This window comes from Buceros rhinoceros, unplaced genomic scaffold (genome assembly GCF_000710305.1).
Source record: "Buceros rhinoceros silvestris isolate BGI_N320 unplaced genomic scaffold, ASM71030v1 scaffold6539, whole genome shotgun sequence".
NCBI classification, from domain to species: Eukaryota; Metazoa; Chordata; class Aves; order Bucerotiformes; family Bucerotidae; genus Buceros; species Buceros rhinoceros.
In genome coordinates, this window is record NW_010433182.1 from 32,713 (window position 1) to 45,054 (window position 12,342).

Sequence of the window (12,342 nt, forward strand, 5' to 3'; positions counted from 1 at the left end):
CCTGCTGATAATTGACCGAAAACCTGACTTTTTCCTTCCTCCAGTCACCAGATAAACTTTCAGGAAGGACACTCATCCCTTCAAGGATGAAGCTTGACCCTTATGATCAATAAGCTATTGAGTCAGGCAAGGAATCAAGCATGGAGTTATCTTTCTTGGCGAGAAAGCTGTTCCACTGAATTTCTGCTGAAGGCTCAACGTACATTTTAATCGAAGAGAAGGAAAAAGCAACCGAAGTACGAGAAAGTGGAGTGTTTGTGGGTGGTAGGTGCAAAACTAGAGGAAGTAAAATAAAATCAACAGAAAAATGAAATCTATTGACATTCATAATTCAACAAATTGTTTTCTTCATTAATCACTACATTGATAGGGTTGGGTTAATCATTCTATGAAAAGGATTACGCATATTACCACCAAGCCTTAATATTATATTGTCAACAAGAGAAGACATACATATCCCAAGGCATCAGCACATTGCTCGGTTAGAGAGAAAACCCGTTACAGAAACACAAGGTGACAGTGTGAATGTAACACTTGCACTAAACTTTCTCAGACTTGGGTTACATGAAAGGCTACCACCCAACCTCTTCACTTTCTGCTTTGTTTCCCCTTTTGTTTCGGTGCCAGAATTTACTTTTCCATTTGATAAGATTACAAGCTGCTGGATAAAGGCTTCACCATCTTGTTTATTAGAAGCAGTAGCCTTTTATCTCATTAGATAGGCAGCGTCTGACTTTTGAGCAATCCCATTGCTTTGTGTCATCATCCTCTCCCCGAGGAAATCCAGAATGACCATTTCTGCTGGGTTATTCATGATGAGTTTACTTCTGAGCATGAACAGATGCAGATTCCCAACACGAAGTGCTATTGTCAAATTAATATTCTACATCTCCTGTTGGTGAAGATGGGCTGCAGGTATAATCTCAGCTGCTGGAAAGGCTTCCCTCTGTTTTATAACTGTGTTCTAGCTCTACCTTTTGTTTATTATTTCAAATATCCTGTGAAAACTCCTCCTTTCCTGTGTAATCTTCCATGGGAAGCAAAAGGTGTTGTCAGCACATGATGCTCTGAACACTGACATATTCCCAAGAGCACTACTACAACTTCGTTCAGCCTGTAAAGGCTGAAAAAAACGCTTCTATTGCTCCCAGGGGAGTGAAAGAATGTCACTTAACCTGGTGCTACTTGTGCACTCAATTGTTCTGGAACTAAAAGGAACTAAAAATAGTTCTTTTGATTAAGAGGGATTCATGGAAAAGTAAAACTTGGGAAGAAACGGCAAAAGAATTATTCAGTGATTATTCAGATTATTTCCTCAGTAAGAGGCTAATCAGCTTTCCTTCTCCTGCACATGTACACACACATACACTCCCAGACTCATCATTCTCAACAAGAAAATGGTATAAACACTTGTTACTTCTTGCAAACACCAAGCTGAAATGCAGGAGTTACTCAGAGACCTCTTTCACCCGTCTGCATGCTACAGAAAGAATGCATCAGAAGAGAAGATCAGGAGATGGAGACAGCCAAAAACTGACACAAAATCGGGAAAGAAATATGCTAATGAGAGGGGGAAACATGAACAAAAGTACAGGGAAGGTGAGAATGGGAGCCTAAAATCACAAGAAAGAAAAAGAAATTACTAAAGAAAAAACTACAGTGAGGAAAGCAACAACAAGAGCAGAGGCTTAGGGGGAAAACACTTTTTTTCTCTGCCATGAGAATGTATGGGTTGCCCTAGCTGCTCGGGATAAAGCGGCTTTCTCCTCAAACAGGTATACAGTGAGTATTAAGAGTTCTGGCGTAAGAGGCAACAGCTCTGTACAATTCTTCCATAAAAGCAGAATATACTACACCTTAATACTTCCCTCCATCCACAGCACAAAGAAAAGAATCTGTGGAAACACTGCATGGGCTCTAAGATGCAAGACACAGAGCGGGGCCGTCACGAGCAGTGTCACGATAAGACATACACGGGCTATGTGAGCCATCTCCCTGAAGTGAGATTGTCATCTCCATGCTATCCTGTGAGCTAATCACTAACTTTTACGTACCCAATGCCTTTTTGTCCCCAGCTAGTCCCAGTTAAAAGAAATTACTCAAGCAGCAGCTGAGTCTCACTACCACACTCTTCCCTGTTCACACGACAGAACACAAGAGCCATGACGCCTAGTTTAAAAACACATTTTCCCTTCAGAGACCTCAGAACATATTTCAAAAACGGAGCAAAACCTCCCACTGAATAATTCACCTCCATCACATAGTGCACCACCCTTCTAATCAATGTTCTTTCTTGAACTCAAAATAAATGTATTTTTTAAATACCATGATAAAATTCTGAGTGGGATAACTCAGTCTGGATTGATGGAAACACCATATAAATGTTACACTTATGTTCAGAATATTGATAACATACACTTTGTTTCTTACCTGTGATTTCTACCTTCCTGATTTCAGCTTTCCTATTTTCTTCCTTCTTTACAGATTCTTCCAGGCTCGACTCTTGCATGGGAAGAGATGATCCTACACCATGCTGACCCACAGACTCCTCCGGTCTGTCCTGTTCCATTTTTAATTCCTTTTTCCAGCCTTCACTGCCACCACGTCGTGACTTTAAGAAAGCAACTAAACTGGAATCTGCAAGTATTGACAAAGAGAGACAGAGAAATAACAGAAAATCTCAAAATACTTGATACGCCTATAGCTTCTGCTATTTCTGTCTTAGTCTTTTCATTCCCAATCCACATTCCCGTGCCCTTTTCTTACGTAAAAACTGCCAGTTCTTTTCAAATTGAAGCACTTAACTGCTTTATGACCCCTTGGGCACATAAGCTGGGTACAACTGACTGGTGAGGTGACACCAGAGAAAAAAGCTGATAAATGTCTTTCAAGCTAATACAGCCACAAAAGTTCTAGTTATTCTCCCAGCTCACAAATAAAAGAGATAATTGTTTCTTTCCTCCTCATTGCCACTGAAAAGGCACATCCAAACAAGACTCCTCATTGTGGAGAGAATTCTGGTCTGTGATTTATGGGAAAAATACAGGTCTGACGGTTTGCCCATCCTGACTGTGGATCCCTCAGCAGCATCAAATCCTAGTGCTACGAGAATACATGGAAGAGACACCACAAAAAGAATTAACTGCTCTTTACTGAATTGCACTACAGCTGCTGTGCATGGTCTAGATATTATGTTAGGAGAAGATGATCTTGTTTGTTCTGAACTGATTCCCCATCTTGAGAGTCAACATCCAGAAAACAGACATGGCCATTCTCTTCATGCTTTGGAGGAGAAGAGGAATATTTGGGAGGTAGGGGTGTTTTGACGCAGAGATAATATTCCTATGGCTCTAAATTAGGAAAACGTCAGAAAATCATCATTTTACTTTTAGATTTGCCTTAGATATCCCACATGGGATACTTATGCCAGAGATGAACAGTAAGAGCCTGTGCATTGTGCCTCTAAAAAGTACAAAAATGCTCCAAAAAGCAGTCAGAGATATATAAAGTAACAGAATGTAACACCTAAATTGGTTACTTATTCTTTGAAGGACAAAAGGCAAGCAATTCAGAAATGCTCTGTACTTCGGGAGAAATCATCCCAAAAAGGAAACAACTCCCATGTCTCTAAAACAGTTCAAACCAGGATGAAGGGATCTATCCCACAGTTGTGACTGCCGCACACTCTGCCTCTCCTTGGCCAAGGGAGGTTTACTGCATCATGAGGATTCAGCCCAGTCTCATTAAAGCACACGTTTTTTCCTGAATGCAAGCAGAGCTCTCGCTTTCTCAGACTTCACTGTACACAGCAAAGAAAAGACTCTATTCATTATTTCATCATTTCACACAAACAATGACAAACAAGTCACTGATTATGTCAATCTGTGCACAGTATGTTAGAAAGTAAGCCTAATTCTGCCCAGTCTCCACAAGCAAAACCAGAACGGTATCAACAACAAGACCCTGAAGACACTGCCCAGCATGGAATTGCCTACCCATCCTCACACGCCACACCACAGAGTCTCAGCAGCTTTTTAACTAAGAGGTTAATTCAGAGACTGGGCAGCATTAAACACACACAAATTATGCACACTCCCGAATACAGAAAAAAAGTCTCTTTAATCCACACCTCTATGCCTACCCAGTTCCCAAGTTCATCTGTAGGCCAGCCATTTAGTTTAGGAGCTGTTTCATCATGCATAATTCCCTAACCACAGATATTTTGGGAATGCCAAAATTACTCAGTTTTCTTAAGGCCTCAAAGACTGAAAGATCTAAAATTTAAACCCACAGGACATATATAAAAAAAACTACATTGTTTTAGAAAATAATGTATTGTTTAAATGAATTAAAATATATCCTATCCTTTCTAAACTCCCTAAGTATTCACTTCACTAACATTCTGAAGGACAGAATGGTGTTGACAAGGAGCAAAGTTCAAAAATCAGTCACAAGAAGTGCATAAACAAGATATTTTGCATACATATGGCATTGTTATAGGCAGTGATGTTAAAAAACAATAGAAGTTTTTTTTTCACTTCAGGTAGTCTGGAGAGCTCAGCTATCTGAATGAAGGATGTACCTAAATGTTCTGTCTGCAATTTTTTAGTGCAGTTCCTTTGTCACCTTTCCAGGTATAGCCATGCTGCTTCCAATGAAGTCAAGATCATTAATGTGACCTTTAAGCTAAACCCACAAAAGACTTATGCATCTAAAATGGCACTCACACCTAAATTTGATGCTAGAGAATCTGAAATCGTGAGAATTTCAAAACCTCTTGTCTGTCACCTATGTCTGTAGGCCTGCTCTTCTTGACCATACAAAAATCACTGAAACCAATGCCAACAAGTTTTACAGTGCCCGAGATCACAAAAAGTCTTATCAAACATACCACACTCAGTATGCTCCCCCATCTCGTCACCAGCTGTCAGTGACAGGCATTCCCAGAGCACCACTGTGGACAGGGCTCCAAACCAGAGACCAGACCCCTGCCAGAACACCTGCACCCAACAACCAGATAGTTAAAACACTTTTTCAATAAGTTGAAGACTCGTCGTAAGTTTTTCTGCTCTGCCAAGTACAGATTTCAATTTAAATCTCCCACATGCCCACACTTTTCCTCTATCCAGGTACTGACAGTCCTACCCTGTCTTAGATATTGGGGGGGGAAGCCCAAGGGCCCTCTCTCACCTCAGCATTGCTACAGTCAATCTAAGAATAGTTTTGCTTTCTTATCTGCTTCAGAGAATTACATTTCAGGACCTCAAGGTACTTGGTGTGCAAAGTTGACAGAGTGCATGGACCACCTTATCCCACAGCAAAGGGGAGATGAGACCGACTAAAGCTAAGCACCCACTCACTGAAGAATAAGTGCTCTTTAATTCCTTCACACTTAATTCTAACTCATAAACTACTGACGTGACATGGAAGCTAGATTATTCACACATGCACTGTGCGGGAATCCCAAGCTCATATCTTTCATCTGTGAATTTGGAGACCTACACATTCAATAAACTTCTGCCTCTCTAGAATTCACCCTGGGAAGCACATACCCAGCTGCGACAGAAGCCTTTCCTGCTCCTGTAGTATCTCTTCCTCAGACATGGACCGCAACTTCTCCAAGTTCTCTTTATGAATAGCCTGAGCTTCCTCCTCACTCTTTTGGCTTCCGAGACCCTCTCCCGTTATGAGGCAAGGATGCTGAGAGGTCAAAAAGTCTCCAGGTTTGCCTATAAGATCCAGCAGAGAAAACAGTTAGTGATTTAACTGTCTAGAGCATTAAGATTGCATCGCAATTTTGTCATTACCAGGCTCGTATAATTTCTTTTTTCATTTGGCTACCAAGGTAAAAAAAAAAATACAGGACTAAAGAAGTTTAGTTTAGGTTCATACATAAAGAAAATATTCAGGCTTTCATCCCATGTCACAAAAAAAGGTCACTTCTACCTTGTTTCTTTAGGAATACAGGGAGAAAGGAATTTTGTTAACACAGAGCAACAGCAAGAAAAGATCAAGTGGAGCATAATTCACAACTAATGAGTCAGAACATTCTTCCAGGTTAGTGAATACTAGATACTTTCTCTGCCCGAGCGCAGCTGAACCCACATTTGTACATCAGCTGAACCATGACCTAGTAAGTACCTGCTGAGTGAGACAGAGAACTAAAATTATTAGGTAAACCAGTTTCTGAAGTGATACAGGATCCATCCTCAGCACAGGCATGCTAGATTCTAACAGTGTCCTGAATTCACCTTTAAGGTTTAAACATATTAGAAGTTCCAGCAGGGTGGCATTTTTTCCTACCCTGAACAAACGGTAGGAAAACCTCCTTCATCACCTGATCTAATTTAAAGGTTCATTTCTTTTAACTCTAGCAGCAGGGTAATGTGCTCCTTTAGTCAGAGCAAGACCCTCCAGCTGTCCTGTAATCCACTGCACGAGGGCCTGACTTAGTCGCTTTATTCCTCACGTTTTCTTCATATGTTTCATATAGTGACTTGGAACATCTCTATAATCCTAAACCAACAAACTCTGAAAACAAACCCCTGCTCAAAGATCAGTAAAGACACTCATCAGTAAGGCTTGATGTCATTTCCACAGCAGTTGTCTTGCATATCGAGCGAAAAGAAATGTGAAGACAGAGTGACCTGGTAAAAGATTCGTTAAGCTTCCCGTCATCAGCAGCTAAGCTCAGGGTTACCAGGCACAAACATGCTGTTACTGCAAGAAATGGAGCTCTCCCTCGTCTCTTGCTTTTAGCGATTCTGCTGCAACTATCTTGCTGAGGAGGCCAAGTCATTTCTGATCCCTCTGTTGTGCTACTAAATTCGAGAAATGTTCTACTTCAAGAGGATCACAGCTATAGGGCTGCTGTATTTCCTCTTGAGATTTCTCCAGCAGAGGTACACATGCACAATTGTAACAGAATATACAGTAAGCTCAGTACATTGACCTGGATGGTGGATTTGTGCAAGCACAGCACATCTAGGGGTTCTCTTACCCATTCACTGACAGAGGTCAGGGCAGACAGAAACCTTAGCCAAATGGTGATAACCTCAAATGACAGCTGGCTTCTATTTCAATGTGAAAAAGAGTGTCTCAGGGGAAAAAAAAAAGACACATGGTGGTCCTACACAAATATGACTGCCCAAGACAAAAAAAAAAAAAAAAGCAGCCTGGAGATGTGGTACTAGCTGAATTGGTTTCACCTTTCCTTGTCTTTCCCTGTCACGTTGCTGTCAGACAAGCAACTGCTGGAAGTGGCACTGACTCATCGGCGTTGCCTCACAGCATTCCTTACGGAGCAAAGACACAGTCTCAGAACAGCAGATCTGGTGATGGAAGACTGAGCTTTCAGCTTTTAGGTAGGACTGAGAACCTATACGACAGTGGTGTCAAACACCTTCACCAGACATAAGAAAAACCCTCTTTCTAAAATTGTGGAAATCAATGATGAAAGAATATATATGTTACATGTAACAATATTATATGTTACATATAACAAATTGAGAGGAAAAGGAGGGAAAGAACCAAGAACCTTGAAAAATAAATCTGTTTGGCCCTGTGTGAAGCAAAAAGGAAATCAGTGAGAAAGCCAACCCAATTTTTAGAATGTCAGTTTGGGTCTTAGATCATTTTAAATCCTTGTCATGCCACAGACATTCCAAGTAATCTTGAGATTTCTGAACTAAGGACAACAGTGCTAGCACAATCAAAAAGGTGCACTGATGTTATGGCTACTAAGGCTGTGTAAATACCATAGGCTGGATAAGCAGAACCTTCTCCACTTACCCTCTCTGCGGCTGGGGAGAAGTGCCTCTCCTGCTGATCCCTTGGGATCCAGGGCATCCGGAGCAGCTGATCTTATCTGCACGCACCCAGCAGCAGAGGGAGCTGTTGCTGCCTTTTCAGCAGCTCTTCTCGCTGCCATCTTTTGTGCAAAGATGCTTTTCCTCTCAGGTCCCACCTTCTCCTGCAAACATGAAAGCCACGTGTCCTCACTGTCCTCTCCAGATTTCTCCCCATACTTGCCACTAACGAATGTACAGACCTGACCCTAAAGAGACCCTCGGATCAGACTTTGGGACATGACACAGAGAAGCTGCTGGCCACCACCTACCCTTTTCCACGCATGTGCTATTCTTTTTTTAACACAGTTTAATACTAGGACAGAGACTCAAAAACATGAATGGTTTTGCTACCTAGCGAAGGAAAATTATTAATTATAAGTGAATTCAAGCCAGGCAAGTATACCTAAAATATCACCAAACACAACAGTTCCAGCTTTCCTGCTGTTTGGAAACTCTGCATAGCTGAGTAAGTCACATTTCTGAGGATAAACAGGGCTGTACTGTACTGTGCTCACCACATGCTTGGAACAGGCTTCTTATAAGATGATTAGAGACTTACACAGTGAGAAGTGGACAAGAGGTGCTAAAATAATCCTGACTAAAATATTGTGCTTGTCTAGGCAATGGAAGGGCACAGCTCTGAATAGCCTTGCGCAGGATACACAGGAAATCCAAAGCTGACTAAGCAAAAAAACTCTTGCATGTTCTCAGTCCAGAGACATTTAAAAGGCAGTCTTAATATTTGGTAATTTCCTACATCAGGTAATCAGAACTGGTAGTTTAAAAAGTATTACTCTTTCCTTTGAAAAGGAAAAAAAAAAAGCTTTCCTTCAAAATAAGCTACCTCTTCAAAGCAACCACAGCTATCAATCACATACCAATCCCCAGCATCTGACTCCCACTCAGCTAGCAGCTCTTGCTACTACGTCAATGACTGATGACAGCAGTCGTGGCTTAGTTTTACAGCCTCAGAAAAAAAAAGTCAAAATGCAAAAAGCTGCAACCATGCTCATATGAGGAGAAATCAGCTGCAACTTCAATAAATATGGACTTAATCAAAGCTGGTGGACAAATTAACAGAGATTGTTCATCAGAGAAAACCAAGCAAAACAGGGTCAATTCTACTACAGCAATGCAGATCCACCTCGCTAAAACTAACTGAAAGGGATTGTCTTCTTCCTAAACGTAAAGGATTCCAGTGTTATTTAACTGTATGGTATGGAGTGTCTACCTGACAGCAGCTTGGTAGAAGAACTCTCTCCTACACTAAGATGGCAATGCCAGAGATAAGTTGAACCAGCTCATAATGTCCAGCACACCAAGTCACCGATTATGAGCCCTACCACCCTCCAAGCACTGGGCACTGTTGTGGGGAAGTTTTAAGCATTAATGAAGGTAGCATAAAACAGCAGTTCCCAATCTTACCTCACTTTTTATCTCAGAGCGGTGAAAGGTCCTTGGAAATGGGTCTCCTGTGGGCACTGGCATGGTCACTACTACAGCACTCGTGTCTCGTTCCTGCAGCAAAAAATTCAAATCCTGTAGAAATCACTGCAACAGCCAGTCATGTTTATCTCATTTAGCTAAAAGTAGACTCAAAAGTCTCTCAGCTCTGCAGCTCACATGCAGCTTTCTGCTACATCGCTGTCAGGCTCCAAACACCTTGTGCTTATTTAGAGCCAAATTAAGGCTATTTTCCAAAAGGCTAGGCTGCCAAATTCACACCACTCAAAGCATTATATAAAGCAAGACCTGGGCCAGTGCAGAGCAATGAGAACATCCCTCTTGGAGAGTCCAAAAACTCACTCAAATTCACACTAGAGCACATGCCTGCATGGAGGTAGTCTGGGCCAGACAGCAGATTCAAACCTGTATTTAACTGACAGCAAAAATACCCCCAAATAGCTTTTTCTGTCAAGGTTCTCCAGAACTCTGGTCTGCAGTGCTACGACTGCTTCATTACAGTGTAGAAATAAAAAGTAGCAACAGAACCCTTCATTCCTGTCCACTGCTTAGTTCACAGCATTCAAAAAAAACCACTAGACCATCACATAAAACCAGACATACAACAATTCTGCTGAGGACTGCTGTAATGTGTCGATCATGACTGTCAAGTCTTTCCTCTGGATCTTCATCCTCAAAGTGGACAGAGGCACTTTTCGTCTTGGACTTTTTTGGAGGAGCTGGAGTTAGAGCTGGGAGAATATCAGGAAAATCTGGGGAAGGGAAACAATAATGAAAAAAAGCAGTGAAGTTATTCATATATAACTACTGTGTAACAGGTACCAGACAGAGGCTCCCTGATAACACCTATTATTGCTCTGATGAGAAACAAAGATGATGAGAAAGCAGTAAGACAGTTAATAGTCTGTCTCTGACTTGCACTGGGTAGCGGAGAGAAACATGCTCAAGAATTTTATTATTTATATATTGGCACCAAGGTCTTTTCAAAGAGCTGCATAAGCAGAAAAGGGTACCAAGGCCTGACTGCAAGTATTAAGTTAAGAAGCAAGGTTGTACAGAAACAAGTAGTGTCCTTGCAGGTTGTGTTCAGGCACAGAAAAGCACATTTCCACTGCCAGCTCTAACAGTGAGTGATTTGTATGATCACAAGCAGGTCAAGGCTTCCTTTTCACTAAACATAAACTGGGATCGTATTTCCTTACCTGGAAGTGACTGTAAGATTTAAGTGTTGCTTTTAAGGAAGTACCTTGAGCTTCTAAGACTATTAAGCATCTGACTGAACTGATACAATTACGACTGACGAAGGAAAACAAAACTGCAGGTAGGAGGCTTATCAAGCCAGATCTGCTGGCTGAAAGCTGGAGCTGTTAGCAGAGCTAATTCTCAAAGACACCGCGAACAGAATCTGGATAGGTGGCAAAATAAGCAGTGAGTGTCCAATGGGTGCAAATCACAAAAAACACAAGGTACCAAAGACAGCTGATAAATGCAGACAAAGACAATGCGTTGGAGAGGTGGTTCTGGATGCTAGTGACGTTGGACAAGTGCATTTTCCAGCAAGGCTAAGAACAAACGATACTGCAAGAAGAACACGCATGCAGGGCAAAAGCAACCCTGGGTTGAGAGGGAGATGAAAAGACAAGCAATAAGCAACACTAATAGGGACAGATAATCCTAGCAATTCAAAGAAGCCCACAAGGGAAATTACCATCCAACATGACTACATCCTTGCTGTCCTGTAGTGGAGGTCTCTCAGCGCCTGCGATCCCTTCCTCCCCCTTCCTCTTGTCTGCTTTCTTCAGAGTCTTCACTGCTGGTGAAGCTCCGGCTGCCAGGAACTGGTTTTGAAAACGCAGCAGGTCTGCCTCAGACTCCCCAGGCTTTGGTCTTGATAACATCCTGCCTTCTCGCTCTTGCAGGCCAGCTCTCCGTGCTGTTCACAAGGAACCTACTAAAGACACGAAAAACCGATTACAGAACTGGACTTCCTGGGGATAGGATGGTGACAGCAAGGGAGAACTATTCATTTTTGTCACACTCTGCTGTTCCTGTAACATACTGCAGCCACTCTACTTCAGGATCACTCCAGGACATAACTAGCTGTACCAGTGTCCCAGACAAACTGTCTACCTTGTTCTTCATTGCCAAACAATGTTACTAGACAAGCCAACACTTGGCCTCCCAGCCAGCTGGGAGCAGAATGGCATCCATCCAGCAAAAAGCCAGCCAACAAATGCATCACTGCCAGAATGCCAACAACGTGGCACTGGATTTGCAAAGCCACAAAGGCACCTGGCCCAAGACAACAAATTTGACTTACTCCATTATCAACACCAACCAAGAAGATGAGAGGCAAACCTCCTCCCTCCAGCATATGGATCCCAGCATCAGCGTCCCTGTCAGGATGCAAACACCCGTCCACATGAATTTGGACAACGCGCTCACTTTCACTGACTCTGTTTGCTCTCCTCCTCACTCAAATCTCCCACGTGAAAAAAAGTTTTTCTTCCTTATCTATACTCCTGCTTTAGTTCTCTCTCACTCTTTCAGTGCCCTCTTTATGGTAGAACTCAGGCTATTTCCAAGCATTTTCATTCACTGCCCAGGCCAGTTTTGCATTGAAAGCCAAGGGTGGTATTTATAAAGATTTTTACCTCTGTGCATATGAGAACTTACTAGGACGGCAACTATTCCACCTCACATCTACTGGACATGAAAATATTTGTGAGTATTACTCCCTATCTCTTATTCCCAGAGCCTGGGACCATCAATCCATTTCTTGCAGGCTTGGAGAGGAGAAAGCTGCTGGGGATGTGGTCGACAGCCAGCTGAATAGGAGCCAGCAGTGTGCCCAGGAGGCAAAGAAATAGTGTGTACCAGAAATAGTGTGACCAGCAGAAGTAGGGAAGTGATTGTCCCCCTGTACTTGGCACTGGTGAGGCCACACCTTGAGTACTGTGTTCGATTTTGGGCGCCTCACTTCAAGAAGGATATTGAGGTACTTGAGCATGTTCAGAGAAGGGCAGCA

General features: G+C 42.3%; 1 protein-coding gene across 2 annotated transcripts in view; it reads right to left on the minus strand.

The window, feature by feature from the left end:
* RPAP1 (RNA polymerase II associated protein 1) overlaps positions 1-11,212 on the minus strand; it is a 39,965-nt gene extending 28,753 nt beyond the window's left edge. For both annotated transcript variants that reach the window (XM_010144015.1, XM_010144014.1), the window contains exons 1-6: positions 11,023-11,212; positions 9,918-10,066; positions 9,258-9,368; positions 7,792-7,954; positions 5,553-5,729; positions 2,431-2,637 (exon numbers count right to left, since the gene is read on the minus strand). In XM_010144015.1, the coding sequence (XP_010142317.1) occupies positions 2,431-2,637; positions 5,553-5,729; positions 7,792-7,954; positions 9,258-9,368; positions 9,918-10,066; positions 11,023-11,212 (997 nt within the window). The remainder of the gene's footprint in view (positions 1-2,430; positions 2,638-5,552; positions 5,730-7,791; positions 7,955-9,257; positions 9,369-9,917; positions 10,067-11,022) is intronic.
* Positions 11,213-12,342: the final 1,130 nt, after the last annotated feature.